General features: G+C 26.8%; 1 protein-coding gene across 2 annotated transcripts; it reads left to right on the forward strand.

The window, feature by feature from the left end:
- The first annotated feature begins 726 nt into the window (after nucleotides 1-726).
- Nucleotides 727-18656, forward strand: LOC126905616 (protein snail homolog Sna-like). Of its 2 annotated transcripts, XM_050685498.1 has the most exons (5): nucleotides 728-1055; nucleotides 4424-5001; nucleotides 10699-10801; nucleotides 11876-12213; nucleotides 18005-18656. In XM_050685498.1, the coding sequence occupies exons 2-5, from the start codon at nucleotides 4830-4832 to the stop codon at nucleotides 18496-18498; spliced, it is 1107 nt and encodes a 368-aa protein (XP_050541455.1). In that variant the 5' UTR covers nucleotides 728-1055; nucleotides 4424-4829; the 3' UTR covers nucleotides 18499-18656. The 2 variants fall into 2 exon arrangements, with proteins under 2 accessions (XP_050541456.1, XP_050541455.1); XM_050685499.1 differs by lacking the exon at nucleotides 4424-5001 and having other exon boundaries at nucleotides 727-1055.
- The last annotated feature ends 463 nt before the right edge of the window (nucleotides 18657-19119 follow it).

The following is a 19119-nucleotide window of genomic DNA, read 5'->3' on the forward strand; positions in this document are numbered from 1 at the left end:
ATTGATTTTATTAATTTAGTATCAATGAAAATTCACGAAAATAGGACCATACATTTATTTTTTCATTATATAAATAACGTGTTGATGCAAATAAAAAATAAATAAAATTTAAAAGGTAAACGAATCCAGTAAAATAGAAATAATTTTAAATATCCGAAGAAGCTAATATAAATAGTATAAATTTTTCTTATAAAAATGTAAAAAAATTGTGAAAATAATCTTTTAAATTTTTAAACAATATTTCAATTGTTAATTTCATAAATCAACGATTATTATCTGCTTATTAAAATGTTGGATGTTTTAAAGTTGGTGTGTGGTTACGATCTTAAGCCTACTTGGATTATGATACCACACAGGGTGAACGTACCGTACAATAAAGAGTTTGAAAGAGAGGGAAGGGGACGGCGAAATAGGGGTAAGGGTGAACGCGCAAAATGCGAGTTGTGTAGTGCAATAGACCGGCGGCGGCGACGAGAGTTATAAAGCGATGGCAATATAGAAGGGACAGGAGGGTTTCGCTATTATTTGGGGTTGCGCTCAACCGATCGATAGCAAAACCACCGAGAGACGGCCGGCTGGCCAAACAGCAACGACAGCGGCAGGCGCACGGTAACAGGTGTCGGCGTCGCGGGCGGACTGCATTGATCTCTGCGCCCTTAAATGCGCAAGCGCACCCCATCCCCTTCGCCACTTTGGTACCGACGCCGACCACCGGCAACACACCGAACAAGTCCGACTTTGCTCAACAAGTGTCTTCTGTATTGTTGTGCCCGTTATATCGAACACAACCGTTCCTCGCTGATCGGGCGCGCTCTCTTTTTTTACCTTCTCGTATGGTTTTTTTATTTTTTTAATTTCTATCCTACCCCAAAACATGAACTCTCTTCCTTAGGTCTATCGTCAAATCTGAACATTTCATATGTATTATTTTATGTTTCGGAAACGTCTCGGCTGTTTACTGTTCAGAAATATACTCAAAAGTTGAAGCAAAAAGTGTGCAAGCAAACACCATTAAAAGCGTCGACCACTGGAGTGCAAGACATCGCACATGACAGGTAAAAACCAATGAACTCGCGGTAATGCGTCGACAACGATGGCTGCAGTAGCGCATTGCGGCGCTAAAACACAAACAAGTGGTCGTAGCTGCGTTTCCGTAAAGACATATTTGTACGGAAAGCCTACGACGTCGTATTTGTGCTGTTTGTGAAAAATACTTATATTTTCATTACTATTGTTATATTGTTCTCGTAGTAGACAATTTCGCTGGTATAATTTTATTCGAAAACTGTTTTGCGATTTTGCGGAATAGCAACTGCCGCATAATTCCTCTTCTGTTCGGTAGGTTTACTGCCGACATGACGTTGTGGGTACTATAAGCGTTTCAAGCACACACACACAAGTTGAGGGTGTGGCACGTGGGCATAGAAATCAACAAAGGAAAAAGCATGTTTTCCCTACCTTAATAATGAAATTGCCAGCCCATAATATTAAAATTTATAATTTACACAACTTTTTATAATAATTTCGTTGAAAATTTATATAAAACATAAAGTTGCGTAATGAAAAAACATAAAATAATTCTGTATAAACTGAATCAATACAAATAATAATTGTTCTTCAATATTTGAAATTATTATACGTAAATATATATATATATTTCTTTAATATTTCAACTAAAAATGTTTTCATTAGCAATATTTAATTGGTACACATTAAAAATTGATGCAATCCTATTCTTAGAACAATCGAAAATAAATGTTTTCCAGTATTCATTTTATTGATGTTAAATTAATTTTTGTTTAAATTAGGTCAATTTAAACAAAAATTTGATGAGTTCCATCAAATTGGCAAAAGTTAAAATCTATATGAGCATTATTTGAATTTTTAGAAAAGAAATCCATGCGGTAAAATTGAATAATATTATAATGTTAAGGGTAGTTGACCTTTATTTATGTTTCATAACAATGTAATCATAGTTCTTTAAACAAACTATTATGAAGTATATTATTAAAATTAACCTTTTAAGAATTTATAGATTTAAATGAAATAAAAATTGTTTTTATCACAATTATAGCTGATCACTAAAAATTTTATTGGTTAAGCTGGCGAATATTTCGCGTTGAAAAGAAAAACAAATCGATAATTCTTTTTTTTTTGGTGCTGTAATGGCGGACGTATTCATTTTAAGACTATACCGGGATTTGTTTTCGGGTGGCTATGACCAAGTCGAGGGAAGGAAAACGTGAGACAGCGTAAGGTTTGGTAGTGGCAGTATAGCTAGAATTGTAAGGGGAGGGGTCTTAAAATAATCGTGAGACTCCAAGGACATTCAACACCCTTGGCAAGGGTGACGCAGTAGATAAAATTATCGAGGATTTCAGGAACGTTTGATTTGACTATAGCCTAGCAGGACCCTTTTCCCGGCATAATTTCGAAAAGAACCGTTCACACTAATATGACTGAACTTCAAATGAACTTTTCATGTTAGTGTTAAATGATATCATCAATATTATACTATACATTTTTATTTGTAATGTTTATGTTTGTAGATATTTAATTAAGATTTCTTATTTAAATGTAATCTAATTAAGAGAGTAATTATAATTGCTTCTAATTGATTAAATATTCATAAATAATTATTTATTTATCAAATAATTTTTATATTTCAATGATCTTTGAATATTTCAAGTAATTCTTCAATTCATAATTTAGCAGCAATCTAGTAAACAGAATTTTTGAAAATTTAAAATATTTGAAAATGGTAAATTTAATTTGTTCAGAGGTGCCAATAAGCTGTTACAGAAAATAAGTTTTTTGATCATTTCCAACTAATATTACATAATTAAACTTTTAATGTCTTAAAAACGTTTTCTAGATTGCAAATAAAATATAATTTAACGTCTAGCTATTGCAAAATATATTTTTGTATTTTAGTTTAACGTTAATTCATTTATAATAGAATACGAAGTAAATTAAATGTTTTTTATAGAAATAATTAAATTTTATGTTGATTTTATTTACTTTAATTTTCATCTATTGGACTTATTATTGAGTATTATTTTCTATCATTGCATACATACATTTAATTGATAAGAAAATTATAACAAATTAATAATAATAATAAATAATAATAATAATAATAATAATAAACTTTGATTACATTCATTACTAAACTTTAACTTTAATGGAAACCTATTTTTAAGTGCTATTATAATGTAACTATCGAAAGGAATCAATTGAACATTCCCTATCTGGAAACTATATTTACATAAAAATAGTTATTAATTTAATTAATAAAAATATTTTTAACTTCCAAGTACCAGATCAAAAGTCTTATCAATAAGTCCTTTTCTTTAATTGGATTAATTTCTATTATTTTAGGTAACAAATTATGTATATTTCCATTAAAAATAAATAGTTAATTAATAATAACATAAAATAATAGTAAAGAATAATATTAAAAATGAATAAAGAAATAAATAAATACTTCTAATGAAGCTTGAACCTATACATTTTTAACTACTTGTAAATCAAGAAATAAATACTACTTAAATAAGCTGAAAAAAACTTATAAAATTATTATTTTAATAGAAATCTAGAAAAATCAATGATAAATCAATCACACTGAATTTTATTTCTAAAACAACTGACAAAATAGTTTCAACGGTTTATGAATAATTACACAGAAATGGATCTGAAGCGTATCAGTACTATAAAATAAATTATTACATTAATTACTAAAATAATTGTTAAACGCCATAAAACAATTACCATTGACAAACATCCTATTTATTTTTGTTGACTAAAGCAAATGGAACATTTGAATGAATTTAATTATGAACATGCATTGAAATAACTTTCCTGGTAAATAATATGTGTTTTGAGCACTGACCCATTTGAATCATTGCCAAGTTGCTTTTACCCCATCGTCATAAATTTGTGTACCATATTTAGCAAATGTACATATAAACTCACAATGTGTTTATACATGATCCAAACGGATTGTTATTGTTTACTCGGTCAGCAAAGCAAATCTCGGAATACTGTAGTATCAAATATATAAATATTTGAAGTGAATATTAATAATTTACTGATATCATTGATAAATTAGATTAGACTGTATTTGAATAAATTTAAGGCTAAGGCAATGTTACTAATTTTACTATTTATTTTTAATAGTATATATGATAGTACAACTTATTCATACAGTGTATGATAATATGAAAATGGTCTCAACTGTTCTAGTTGGAGAATTTGTTATCTGATTTCTACTTCATTTCAAAATTTCTTTAATTTTTGTTTTTGTTTAATCTATATTTAAATAATTATCCACAAATCACAAATAAAATATCCATGAAAAAATGTTATAATTTTTTTTATTTTAGCTATATATTAAACTAATTTAAAATTATTGTATTTTTAGAACAACTGCCCTTTTGCAAGACTCAATCTTCTTCCATGAAAAACTCTCTAATAATTATATTGGAAAACGTTTTCTATGTATTGTATTGTTTACAAATGGGTGAATAGAAAACTTTCATTGTTATATTGAAGTGGAGTAAAATTATAAAAGGAACAACCATATAACGAAAAAGATTGAGTGGAAATACAAAGGGTAAAAATTTTAAATATAAAACAAAAAGCTCAAATTAAATCCAAAACCGGAAATACCAATGAAAATTAGCAATATACGTATTTAGAATTAAAGCAATATTTCAAGAAAAAAATTAATGCAAATATCTTATTTGGAGCTCAAGCTATAGCTTTAAACCTGTTATTATTTTTATATTATATTTTTGTCATATTATTGAAAATTTGTGATTATCAAGATGCCCCGATGTTATATGGTAAAAAAATTGGGACCAAAACTACAAAATACTTTTACTATCAAATTAGAAAATCGTTCGAGAACAGACACTGAATCACCACCACCGTTTACTGATCCAGCATCAGTTAAAATGTACAAACCACTGGAATCTGTTGCTATATCAAAACATAAAGGTAAGTGCCTCCAGTGTTATATTTTAAAAAATTCATCTAGCGATAAGCATGGAAAAATTAATTTAATTTACTCGTAAGTCATGGCTTTATACTTTTTAGATACATAAAAATTGAATATTCAGTCCACCGCGGTAAAATTATTATTTTGTCTAAGTCATTAAGTGCATTCATACTTTTCCTTTCTGATATAGTTCACATTTTATCGATTTTTAAATTTTAAAGTTCCCATGAATATATTTTTTATATCTTGAGCAGTTATTATCACAGTAAATATTGCAAGTTTCTGAAAATTGAAACAAAAACTACTGCTTTTTGAATTTTTTTAGCTTAATAGACATATTATAAATTAAATAAACATTTTATTGATATAAAATAACACATCATAATTGTCTAAAAACTATTATAAATAACCCTTTCTGATAAAAAGATAAATAAAAAAAAGAGGTTTTTTCATACATCGCGTGTCATCGCGTAACCAGTTACTCTGGTTGATGAATGTTAGAAAATATAAAATGGATTATTGATCAAGTTTTCTTAACTTTCAAAGACATGACAAATTGTGTAAAGTAAATTTAACAGTAATAATGTAATTGTTAATAGAGTTTACTTGCGTGTACTAAAATTATTTCTTATACATTGTTAATAAAAAAAAGATCTATTGTTTTCATGACCTTCTTATTAATGTTTTGAAAAATTTCTCTTGTTTAAATTTACAAATAAATAATTTAGTAACATTATAATTTTTAATAGTGAGACTATTGAAACCTCAACAATTAGAAAATTAATGTATAATTTTTATGTCATCTCAAAAAATATTGTTTTTAATATGATTTCTAATTTTTTTGAAATGGCCAATTCATTTTTAAGATGTACAATAATTAAATATGAAATTAAGGGAAAGCAGGGTAGAACAATATTCTTGGATGAAAAAAAAAATAGTAATGTTTGTGAATTTTTTATGGAAATACTTTTAAATATAATAACCAAACAATGAAAAATTTTACAAAATTAATTTAAACGAGCCCATGTGTTTATTTTAAGTGGCATTTAAACCTTGTAAAAATTATATACAATATAATTTTTTAAGAATGATACATTCCATTTTTAAATTAAGTAAAAATTTTATTTATTTTTATTAATCATAGTAAATATAAAATTTATTGTAAAAAAAAACTATTTCTAAAAGTAGATTTTAAAGGGTAATTTTTGAAAGTTGAATAAGAACCTATTATTATGTTATATTAATAAATGAAGAATAGTCTAAATAAAATTTTGTTCGGGTCGATAGCCAGTTTTGTATTATCACATTTTCAGTTATGAATTTTAGTTATAGGCAATAGGGGTGCGCATAGTCAATGAATTCTTATCTCCTCACTTTATCTAAATCTTTGAATAATAATATCTCAAAAAATATTATTGTACAACTGGAACCGACCAGTTTTACAATAATTCTTTCTTGAGGAACGGAATATTGTTTAGCAACGCTCTATTTTTACCATAACACATGGATAAGAATTCTTTAACGCTGTGCACATCTCTCACCTGTAATTTAAAATTACAATAACTCAAAAAGTAATAATACAAATTTTAAATGTTGGTTTTTTTTTTATTTGTGTATGAAATTTGTCTGCTTGACCCAGACTAGACTCAAAATGTCGAGTTTGCCTTTTTTTAAATATAATTAATTAATGAGATTTATTGTTTGGTTTGAATATATCAAGTAGTATTTCTTCAAAATTTTCAGTGTTTACAATAAATATTTTGAAGTGTTCGGTCTATAATTAGTCGTAGCAGTTATTATTTATATACGACATATTATTTTGGTTAGACGGTTAATTAACCAACGTTCAGCGCTTAATAAAAAAGTTTCCTAATTTAAAGTATCATAATGATATTTTAAATAGTCAAGCAAAGTTGATTTCGATGTCAACCATGTAAAACTTATACATATTTTTTAGATATTTTATAAAATAAATATTAGGTGTTATAAATTTACTATTATATAACTTACATTTTCTACTAACATGGCGTAAAATCATACAACTGAATACTGATATCTCCCAATTTAGGATTTTAAAACTTGACTAACATAGAGAAATTTAATAACAATTAACATAGTGATACTGAAAAAAATGAGTATATCGATTAAGAATTTCGCTTGTTTTTATTAATTATTACTGAATTTAAATAATGCGCAATTGTGCCGAGTATCGTAATAGCAAACGACCTAATGTAAAATAAAAAAAAAAGTATAATCCTTTAGAGTTCTGGTAATTATGCCAGTAGTGGCCATTGTGTACCATCGATGGCAATCATTTAAACTGGCTAACGAAATAACCAGGCGCATTTTACGTATTGGGATCTAAGTGGTATTTAGTATTGAGTGGGTACGAAGGGTACTACCCTTACAACTCATTGTTTTTCATTTTAATGTATAATTTGAGTGTCCTAGCACACGGTTTGCATACACAAAAGGGTTGAAATCTCAGTCATCAGTCTATGTTTGTTCTCATATCTGACCCCTACGACCATCGAGTCATATATTTTGGAGCTTTTTTTTTCCCAATTTATGCTACCACCTTTTCGTTTTCAGATTACTCATAATGTGTGTGCGCGTACAAATGTAATACGATTATTATTCCACCCGTTTAAATGTATATATTAAGTTTTATGTACGCGTTGTTGTTGTTATTATTATCATTATTGTCGCGTTGTTGTAATGTTATTATTACTATCGCTGCCTTTATTATTCGTTCTTCCCGAGTGTGAGCTTAAAGAACGGATAGAAATTCCATAGCCGAATAAATTTTGTCGGGCACTCTTCTCCTCCGACCATTTCTCTTTAGATTCAATGCGGTATTTTTCATAAAGCGGTACTGTTGTAGTTGGCGACGCATTACTACAACTTGCACTTTAACTGTTCTAATAAGCTTAGTAACAGCCCTTTACTCAAGTTTCAATGTTACTGAAAACTGCATATTATAACAATAAAAATTAAACGAAACGTTTGTCTCATAAAAATACGTTCCGTTCTTTAAAAAAATTATATATTGAATTGATGGAGCCACTTAAATTTACTATTACACAGGTTATAATAATTTAATACCAATGAAAATTTTAAATAATATTTTTATTTTTTCACTAAAATCTTAGAGCTACTTCTTTAACATATAATTATCGAATAAAGATGTTTCAATAAAACATGAAACATTTATATTCATTTAATTTGCCATTCCTATTTTTAGAAATATGTAGTATGTACAAAAAGTTTCGATTAAATTACCTAAAAATAATAGTAAAAAATGATACTATGTTTTCCATTCTAAAGTTGACAGAATCATATTAGATTACTTTATTAGATTCAATATTTTTTTTTATATTATATAAATTATATTCAAATACATTAATATGAGGTAAACTATTCAATTATTGGCATTTTGCATTGAAAATTTCTGAATTAAGAATATTTTGTTTTTTTTTTTAATTTTATGAATCGATATTCAAAATGTGTACAATTGAACTCATTAAAAAATGATCTAATAGGATACAAGTAGAGTAGTTTTAAATATAGTAAAGTCTTTGATAAATACACACGAGTTGCGTATTCAATTTCACGTCATTTTGTGTGAACAATGCAACTTATAGAAGTTTTGAACTCATTATTACCGTCACTATTTCAAATTTTATATAAATTTCTCTTTGATAAATATTTGTCTTCGTAAAATTAGTGCTAATATCCTTCTGATATTTCTTCCATTAAGTAGGCATATTTGTTATGTATACAATGACTAGATGATTATCAGTGTTGCGTCGGACAAAGTATTCGAGAATTACTCAATTCGTGTTCCAAACGCAAATAAGAAACATCCAAACATAAACAACGGGTTTTCCGAATAATAACGAGCAAACCTCCAAAAAGGTTTTTTTCGTTATTATTTGGCCAATAGTATATGTTTTTCCGCTGTGAACATTTGGCAAACAAGTAGAGCAATGCACGCTGGTATCGACCACATGGCTGCAAACAGGAAATGGCGTCGACTTTAAACAAGCTCGATGATTCTCGCATAGTGCATCGAGTATTTTCCCTAGCTTGACTCTTACCTACTGTTATTGTTCATGTATTTTCCATCCTGTCCCTAAACTTTTAACACGGTTCGTTTAAGTCTTACGGCACTCAATCAAGACCACTTTTATGTGGCAGTAACGAGTCCGCATGTCGAACCAAGTAATTTTTTATTTATTTATTTTTCGTCAAACGGTTTTCAGTTGAATGAATGACTAAATACAATTAAGGTTGTGAAATGTTAAAACGAAAATCTTGTTCGAAAAGAATACATATAAAACACAATGTGAATGCTTCTCTGGTATTTACTCGGCATTAGGCACGTGTAATCCAAAATAGAAGGAGTCTCGTTTATAAATTGGAAAATGTTATGACGTACATTCAATTCATAGTACTACAAAAAAAAAAACTATACTATTTCAAAAATGCTATTATGAATATAATTATTCGGCTAATATAATTACTTGTGTACTTAAAATTTAATTTAACTTATATTTAATCAAACTTATATTTAAACCTATATGGTAAGTGAAAAATGACAATAAATACGGAAAAATAATTTGACATAATAAATTCAATTGTACTTATAATGTGATGAAGATAAATATGCATTCCACGAATCTTTTAATTGTATAAAATATCCTATAAAGTACTGCATTTCAACGTACGCATAATCATACAACCGATGATATTAATGCAAATTAATGTTTTAAATTATATACTAAATTTTGATAATCTAACATGTTTCATAATTATTCTTAAATTTTACTATATAGTAGCAATAAGTAGTTTTATTTAATTAAAACTACATCTGAGCTAACATTTTATCTTGATATTTACTTTAAAGAATATTTTATTTTATGAAATTAATACAAAAAACTAGCTATTTATTTTTAATACATTTAATACATTTTTTCAACTTATAAATAAATTGTATTAATGATTTAAAAGTAATTGGTTCACTTTCATAGGTACGCGCCTTAGTAACAAATAACACTGTTAGATATTTTCATTATTTTCTTGATTTGTATTTTTCAAATTTTTTTGTAAATATACACGTGAATAAGTTGGCTTTTACTTATTATTCCTTTTCCCTTAAAGTTAATTATTCTTTGTAATATATTTAAATGCTCACTTGATCATTATATAGTATTTATGTTTTATATTGGAGTTTTATTGACTATATAAGATTTTAAGCTTTAGATGAATGTGAAAAATTAAAAAAAAATTTTATTGTACTACTTACGAATTATTAGTAATGGTACATTCTCCACAGGTTGCCTTTGAATCAACATGCGAATTCATCATGTTAGCTCCCTCATTTTATAGCTCTAAGCTGTCATTCAAAACTACAATACATTGAAAATCTCGTCGTTTGCACTTTATTATATATTTAATCATTTAAGCGCTTATAAAATCTTCTGCAATAATCGGAAGATTTAAAATATAAGCGACTGTAGTGTACACATATGTGTGCATTTAAAATAAATAGAGTCTATTGTATAATAAACAATTTTATTGTTTGAAACGTAATTATTGTATTTATATTGATTTTACAAAACATGAAATTTATCAAATTAATATGATAATTTTTAATTTTCAATAAAATGAGATAATGTTATACATATTTTCAGATTACTTAAAGTATTGTTATGAGCTAGACCAAAAGCAAATTTTACTAAAAGAAAGGAGTAAAGAAGAAACAGAGGCAGCACATGATTTGCTAGAACTTTCTCGGTAATTACATTTTTTTTCTAACAATAACAGTTTTATTTTATTCTTACTACAAGATTTTACATACATGTAATATTACACCTAACTGAAACATCATATGAAATATTATAAATTTTTATCTAATGAAGTTTATAAACTTTTTGTCTACAGATTGGAAAAGATTTAACTGACAACTTTTTTTGATTTTTGATTCTATAATAATTTTGATATAATTTATTTATTTAACAATTTTTTCATTATTAGACTACTCTAAAACATTTTTTTTAATTATTAATTTTCTTTCAAAATTTTAAAATAGTCATTTTTTAGAGTATTACTTATTAAAAATCTCGATGGGTCTATAACAACTTTAGGAAAAGTACTTTTCGAGTTTACAAGTATTTTAGTACATAAATTTGGTATGTAACACGAGTGAACTATGCTTTATAAATACATATTAGTACGAGTTGTTCATACCCACACTCAATACACTAAAATGCTTCTGAACTCAATAAGTACTTATCCTAAAATTGTTATAGTTCCATCAACATTTTTATAAGAAAATCTCTAAAAAATTACTTTTTTTTAAATTAAAAATACGTTTTTTTATTATTAAAAACTAATAATAAAAATTACGACGTAGATTAAGAATTAAAATTTTTTTTAAGAAAATTGCATCGAAATTGTATTTATATTAAAATTTATAATATCTGTCAGTCAAATCTGTTCCAACCTGTATATATTTACTAATTTATCTGAATAATTAAAATCTAAATGAAAAACGGAGTACGCCAGTGTTTATACTTTAGCGTAATGGGATTCTCTTATACCCTCAAATCTTGTTGCACCAACTCTACACAATAAACTTTAAAAATAATAGCAATAAAATTAAAAACTTTATATAAAAAAAAAAGTTGAATAAAATAAATTGAAAATAATATTGGTAATGTATAACTATAAAATAGGATTAATTTAGTTTTTTTTAAATATTACACAAAACTCTGTAAAAACATTAGTTTTATGACAAAATTGTGAGAAGAACATAATGTCAACATTTCTGGATATATTTTCAAAATAGGATCATAATTATTTTTTTAGATCGCTACCACCATTACCACCTCCAAGTACAGTTACAATAGCAGTGCCTACGCCACCTGAAACTCCTGTAGCTGTCGGAGATAGTGCACCTCAATCTCCCCAGTTTGTTTATGTATCAGCTGTGTCTATTCCTTTAACTCCTCCGACGTCAGAATACTCATCAGATGCTGAAAATACTCCAACCGCTACAGATATTACAACATCGGTATATAGTTTAACTGAATACATGATCGAGCGTGGTGATTTTGATCCACTGTTATCAAAAGATATAAATGCTAAAGATAAAAAAAACATAATCGCCAAGACATCAAATACTGTTCACAATAACATCAACAAAGGTACATTTTTAGGTATTTTTTCTAATAATAGTATTAATTGGTATTGTAAAAACTTATAAAAATTTTAATTACCTAGTAGAAAAGAAAATATGTTATTAAAAAGGTTATTGTTAACACCACTTGGGTCTTGAAACTCAAATCCAAATTATTTCTATTTTATATTCACAAAACTTACTGTATCAATTTGTGCGATAAGAGATCCCAAATGATTCCAACAGATAAGTTCTATAACATAACAAGGTGATCGGTTTAAGATAAAACGATCCTGTACAGTGATACCAACTACGTTGTATGGGTTAGGGTGTTGGGCGGTTAGCAAGAAAGTAGAGAAGAAAATAAGTGTAGAAGTCATAATAATGCTTAAATACCATAAGGAATGAATAAATGAGTGAAATTATAGGAGTATCGTTAATCGTGGATAGAATGTGGAATGATAGGCATAGATAGTTTGAACATATTATGAGTAGAGAGAAATTAATAGCTGTAAAACAGTTATGGGAATTAACGTTGAAAGAAGAAAAGAAAGAGAAAGATCGATATAATATATATAATTGGGGGTGATATGAGGATTTCGGGTATATGTATATACGATGAGGTAGATCGTGTTTATTGGAGGTTTAGGACATGGGTGACCGCCTCAATAGGTTGAGACAAATATGAGGGAGAAATATCCTACTATGTAAATGATATTAAAAAAAAATATGACAAATTGTACCACGAGTTTAATGTGTAGCAACAAAATTATAGATAATGAAACAACTTTATTTTGTATTACGGCATACAAATTAAAAAACTTAACTATATTCATAATGAATTATTTGATTAATCAAATTCAGTTCTCAATAATTAATATCTTCATAATGGCTGAATGTATTTCCAATATTACATTTCAAAATTCTAATGGCAAAATTCTCTTGGGTATTTAGGATATATTACATTAAATTACTCTATAGCATTATTCATTCAATTTATCGCCAAGTAACAAAGATTCGTTATTAATAATTGACTGATATATTTTAATGAATATTATTACATTTTAGTAAAATTGATGAAATTATACTTTAGTTTTAAACTTTAAAGCATTTTTTTTTTGTGTTAATCAATATATTTTTTATATGAACAGATATTTCAGTAGATAATTTAAGGCTATTTTCTATGAAAAATTTTGAATGAATATTATGATCAAACCTAAATGCAGGTACTGAAATAACAAAATGTCATAATTCAGATCGAATAAGAGTCGTTTTGAGAGAATTTTGTAGAGAATTATCGACGATTGTCTGTACGGGTAAATGAATAAAGTGTGGTATTTTAAGGTGGTTTATACATTTAGGTTTGTTCGACAAATATAATCAGTCCAACTAAGCTAAACCAGTCTAATCTAAATATTTTAAACTGCAAACTAATTAAACAATATAACTATTGATGCTATGATACATTATTATTTATTGGTAATATGTTTCATTTCATAAGTGTTTTTAGATTTTTTTAAAGTGTTCTTAGCACGTGCATATATATAAAAAAACTGATCATTCTATTTACGTATTAAAATCATTAGTTTTTATCAATTAATTAGCTCATATAATAAGCAAAAATTATTAGAAGTGCTCATAATAGGCTAAAATACCTATTGATTTGCATAAATACTTTTAAAAACCTACTGAAAAAATATTTATACAAATTTTTCTTTCGGCGTTTATTATTTAGTAAAGTAAATTTTTTTATGTGATTAAAAAAATAATTTATATGAAATAAAAAATAAAAAAATTATTAGATTATTAGATTGTTAGTTTAAATATAATAGCTGCATTAAATAAAGCTTCAATAAAATGGAAATATTTAATCTTAAAGGATTAAGAGCACAGAAAATGGAGTATTATAAATATTTTCTTTTAACAGTAGTTAAATTTATTTTATACAGCAAATAATACAAATTTATTTTAACATTATTTGATAATAATTAAAATATAAAAAAAACGTTGTAAACTAAGTTATAGGCTATATTTGTTGGACTACCTCACAAAAGTCATGCCCTGCGCTGATCATCATAAAATTTTACTGGTCATTTAAAATCAAACAAAAAAATAGCTAGTTTAATAGTAAATTTAATGACTTAAGGAAGATTTTTTTTGGCAATAAACAAAATGGAAATTCTTATAATTTATTTGCAAATGTTCAAAGAAACTAGTAAAGTACTAGTTTATTGTTTATAAAAGTATAATGTTTAATAAAAAAATTCTTCTATCAGGTATTAAGTTTTTATGCTTTCAATAAGCTGTATAAATTTAATTTAAATCACCCGTTGAGTGGTTTTTAAATTACTGTGCTCACCAACCATTGAGAGGTGGTTGGGTTGGGTTTAACATTTTAATGTTTGAAATGACACTAAAATACATTTATTTTTCTATTATTTTATAATAATTCCTAATTCAAACCTAATTTTAAAAGAATAATGTTTCCTTATAAAAATAGACAAATCAAATCCTTCGTATATCTTATTGAATTAACTATTTATAATATTCATCACTTTATACGTTTATTAATAACTATGAAATAGTTTGGTCGATTTTTTTTATTTATTAGAATGATTTATTATCCATTTTAATAATTTTATCCAAACATTTTATCACATATCCGTTAACTATTTATTTTTATTTCTATGAGTAAATCGTTGGGATGATTTATGGACATTTGTCATTGTTTTTGACTGGCATGTTTTTTGGAGACAGTTTCTCATGTAAAGCCATTTGTCTCTGTTCCTAATCATGACAATTGTTTATGGTATTCAAAATGATTCCACTAGAATGACGCAGTTTTTTACAATACGCACACCTGTATTTGAGTCTAAAGATGGGAACTTTCAAGATACACACAAATTTCTTCGAAATCGATCTCACCATTAGTAATGAATGTTAGAACATAGGAACTTTTGAAATATGCACCCTGAATGTTTTATAAACGAAAACTTGGCGTTATTCTAACATACATTATTTTTATATCACATCCATATTGTTTTAAATTGTTTTACAAATACAATATAAAACAATAATAACTATGGTATTTCTTACATTCACTAAAAAAAAATTAATTCAATACAGAAATTACATTATTGAAATACATTAATAAAGAAAAGAAACTAGATTTCGGATAAATATACGATCAAATTTAAATGAATATTTTTACTTATTTGATCCAAATAATGTATTTAAATTGTATAAAATAGAAAATTTCTAAAAATTACAGAAAAGCATTAAAAAGTTTTATTGAAATAGAAATTTAAATTAACAAATACTCGGACAAGATAACTGACCATTTTAAAGTCATATGTTTGTTATTGATACCTGTGAACGGCATTTTCAAACCAAATATCATAATATTAGCTTTTATTACAGAATATATAAAATGATCAATTGTGTCAAAAATGTATTTTTTAATAACTATTTTATAAACATATTTTATAGGTGTTTCAATATGATTATAACTTTTTATAAACATTTTTTAACTTTTAAACAGCAGAGTAGTTTCACAATTTATAAATGGATAATTTTTCGAGATTTCGAAATACTTTGAGTTATTAAATACATTTATTTTTATGAAATTATAATAGGAGTTAAAAACTTTATTTTAAATTGCTATTCATGCAATTATTTTTGATATTTATTATATTTGACTTGGGCGTCGCCGTTTTCCGCCAAAATGACCTTCTTCTCTTATCAGCGAGTTTATTTTCCGCCAAAGGTGGGTTTCCATTTCCGCCAAAATAGATTAAATAATTTACGTAATATTTTTTATGAACCTCCGATTTTGAAATGTTTTGTTAAAATGTATGTAATTGTGACACATTTTAATATTTACTTAAGGATAATACTGAAAGGTGTAAATATAAATAGTTTCAACACCACATAATCATACCTCTGGTTATTACTGTGTTTGTATTAAAGTAGTCGTTGAACATTTAAAATAGAAACAAAAATATTATTATTTCTGTTTAAAAATTTATTTTAAACTTTCGTCGTTTATTGCATTGAATTTTACTTATATTAATAATTAAGTTTTTACTATATTTTTGTTTTATTGATTCTGATGTAATATTTTTCCCTGATGACTCATATCATGCTCAACTTAGTATTTTCGTAGAAGTGTACTTCTAACGAAATTGATAACCTACCCGTAAGGACGGGCCGAAGAGTCTTGAGTCTGGGATGGAGCCTAATTACATCATAATACAACATTATAAAGACTATAAATTGATTTTTCCAACGTACTATTTTTTTGTTTTCTAATAATGTTATTCAGTCGTTCTTATTAAATATCAGTGAAACTATTTTAATCCGTCGTGGCGGAAATCGAACTTGCAGATAAGAGCGTAAGGTTTTTTTGCGGAAATATTATTATAAAAATTATTTTATTGTCAAACAGGTTTCTATAAATAATTGTCTTTATTTCTCAACAAAAAAAAAAATAATAAGTTTCGTTTCATTCGGTCAAAAATATATTAAAATATTTTCATTTTATAATAATTTATAACAATAATAATTTTCGATTTTGTTCGAAAATAAAATAAATCGTATCCGTCGTCAACATAACAGTGATGACATTAAAAGTATTAATAATTGTTGTTTGAACTACTTAGAGATAATGTTTTTAAATATCAGTGATACCCGTAAAATACCAAGAAAGTTTTTTCAACGTTTCCAAGTTGTGTTGTAGTATTGTCTCCCACTTAACTCTGCGAACATTAATTCATTTCGAAAAATGTTACATAACTTCTCGTTCCGAGTTTCTTTAATAAAATTTTCTTATCTGTTCCGACTACCTCTACTGTTTCTTTTGATTTCACTAGCTTATACAATCCATTAGCCTTCTTCTTTTTTCTCTGCTTTGCGAACTTACCATTTTTATTCCTCTAACGCACATTCGTTTTCATTTTTAGTATAAAACCGTTTCCACTACATTAGTTTTTCAGTTTAAACAGTGGCCTACTTTGATCTGTCCCTGGGTGCCTTGAAGTTTATTATAAATGCAAGAAACCTCACTCGTATAAATACTCTGTACACAACGCTTATAAACATTTTAATTTACAGTAAAATATTTTAAAGAAACAAAAACGAGATCATTTTTTATTATATATTTTTTCGTTTAATTAAAAAAACATAATCACGTCATTAAGATTTAAATCTTAATTACAACAAATCATCAAAAATTTCAAGTTCTATAGTTATAACGAATTTGCTGTGTCACTTTCTTGTATTCATTTTAATAAACCTAAAACCCCAAAATGTTTACACTCCATGTACGTGTTTGTATAATACACGGGACAAGCAAAGGGATTTAATTTTATGATAATTTATGCAAAAGACAGGCTATAGTAGCTCGGAATAAACCAATCACATAAATATATCATTCTCAACACAGACACTAATTTCAAAGAGTAGATAGGAAATGCATGTAGATAAATGTCCACTAGTTTTTATATAGTAAATCATAAAATATACAATTTATATTTTGTGTTTTGGAGTGATTTATGTATTTTATCTAAGGGTTAAATTAATTTTTTATTGCAGATATTAAATTATATATCATTATTATTCTATTTCTTATTAAAATCAAACGAGAAGATTTTAATGAATCATTTAAATATATATATATATATATATATATATAGTCTAATTATGTTGAATTAATTTAATATGAAGACTCTTTTCAATTGAATTCGCTCGATGTTTCTTTTATCTATTATTTCTTCGTTTTTGATTTTTTAACTAATATTCCCCATTTAATTGTTTTTTAGCGAGATATACATGTTCAGACTGTGGCAAGCATTATGCGACTTCATCAAACTTATCTAGACATAGACAGACCCATAGGAGTCTTGACTCTCAGTCTGCCAAACGGTGCGTGACGTGCGGAAAAGCGTACGTGAGCATGCCAGCCTTAGCTATGCACTTGCTCACTCACAAGCTCTCACACGCGTGTGGAGTTTGCGGTAAAATGTTTAGCCGACCATGGTTACTGCAAGGACACCTGCGGTCTCATACCGGTGAAAAACCGTACGGCTGTGCGCAGTGTGGCAAAGCTTTTGCTGACCGTTCCAACCTAAGAGCCCACATGATGACTCATTCTGGTGATAAGAATTTCACTTGTCATTGGTGCCGCAAGTCATTTGCTCTTAAGTCTTATCTCAACAAACATCTTGAAGCCGGATGTGCTCCAGCCTGTCCGCTGACTTCTGACATATCAGCCACTACTGACCAACAACAATTGGATAAAAGTTTGGACGAATAACGGTGCGCTCAGCAGCCACCCCAGCGAACTTCTGTTATACAGTTCGCCGCTGTGGTCGCTGCAGACGATTAAAATGTATTAATAAATTTATGACCTAGTAAAAATTACATTAATTATTATGTTGAGTGAATATATATATATATATATATATATATATATATATATATATATATAAACAATGAAACTGCGATTGCTGTATGATAGTTAATAAAAATGAAATCTTTAATACATAAAAAATTAAAACATAGAAAACTGTGACACCAAAATACATTGAAGTTATTTTGATAATATTATTATAATGGATTATTATAAATATAGTAGTTTTTATACTTAAAATAGAGATTTAGTTTTAAGTATGATAGTTTTAAAATCATTGTGCCTAATATAATGCGCTGGTGGTAGTGTAAAAGCAATAAGAGTAATAATTTTGTTTGGGTAATAGACTTGTATAATTTTAAACATTTTAATTATTAATTTATATTACTTAATCAATTTTTTATATTTCAGTTTAATACCGACCAAGACAAATCTAATCAATATACAATTCGATTAAATTTTTAAATATTTTAAATTTTGGCTTATTAAAGTGACAGTTTTGCTACGGTAATATTTTTTACGTAA

The sequence above is a fragment of the Daktulosphaira vitifoliae genome, unplaced genomic scaffold, assembly GCF_025091365.1.
Source record: "Daktulosphaira vitifoliae isolate Bord-2020 unplaced genomic scaffold, ASM2509136v1 Scaffold_4, whole genome shotgun sequence".
In the NCBI taxonomy this organism is placed as follows: domain Eukaryota; kingdom Metazoa; phylum Arthropoda; class Insecta; order Hemiptera; family Phylloxeridae; genus Daktulosphaira; species Daktulosphaira vitifoliae.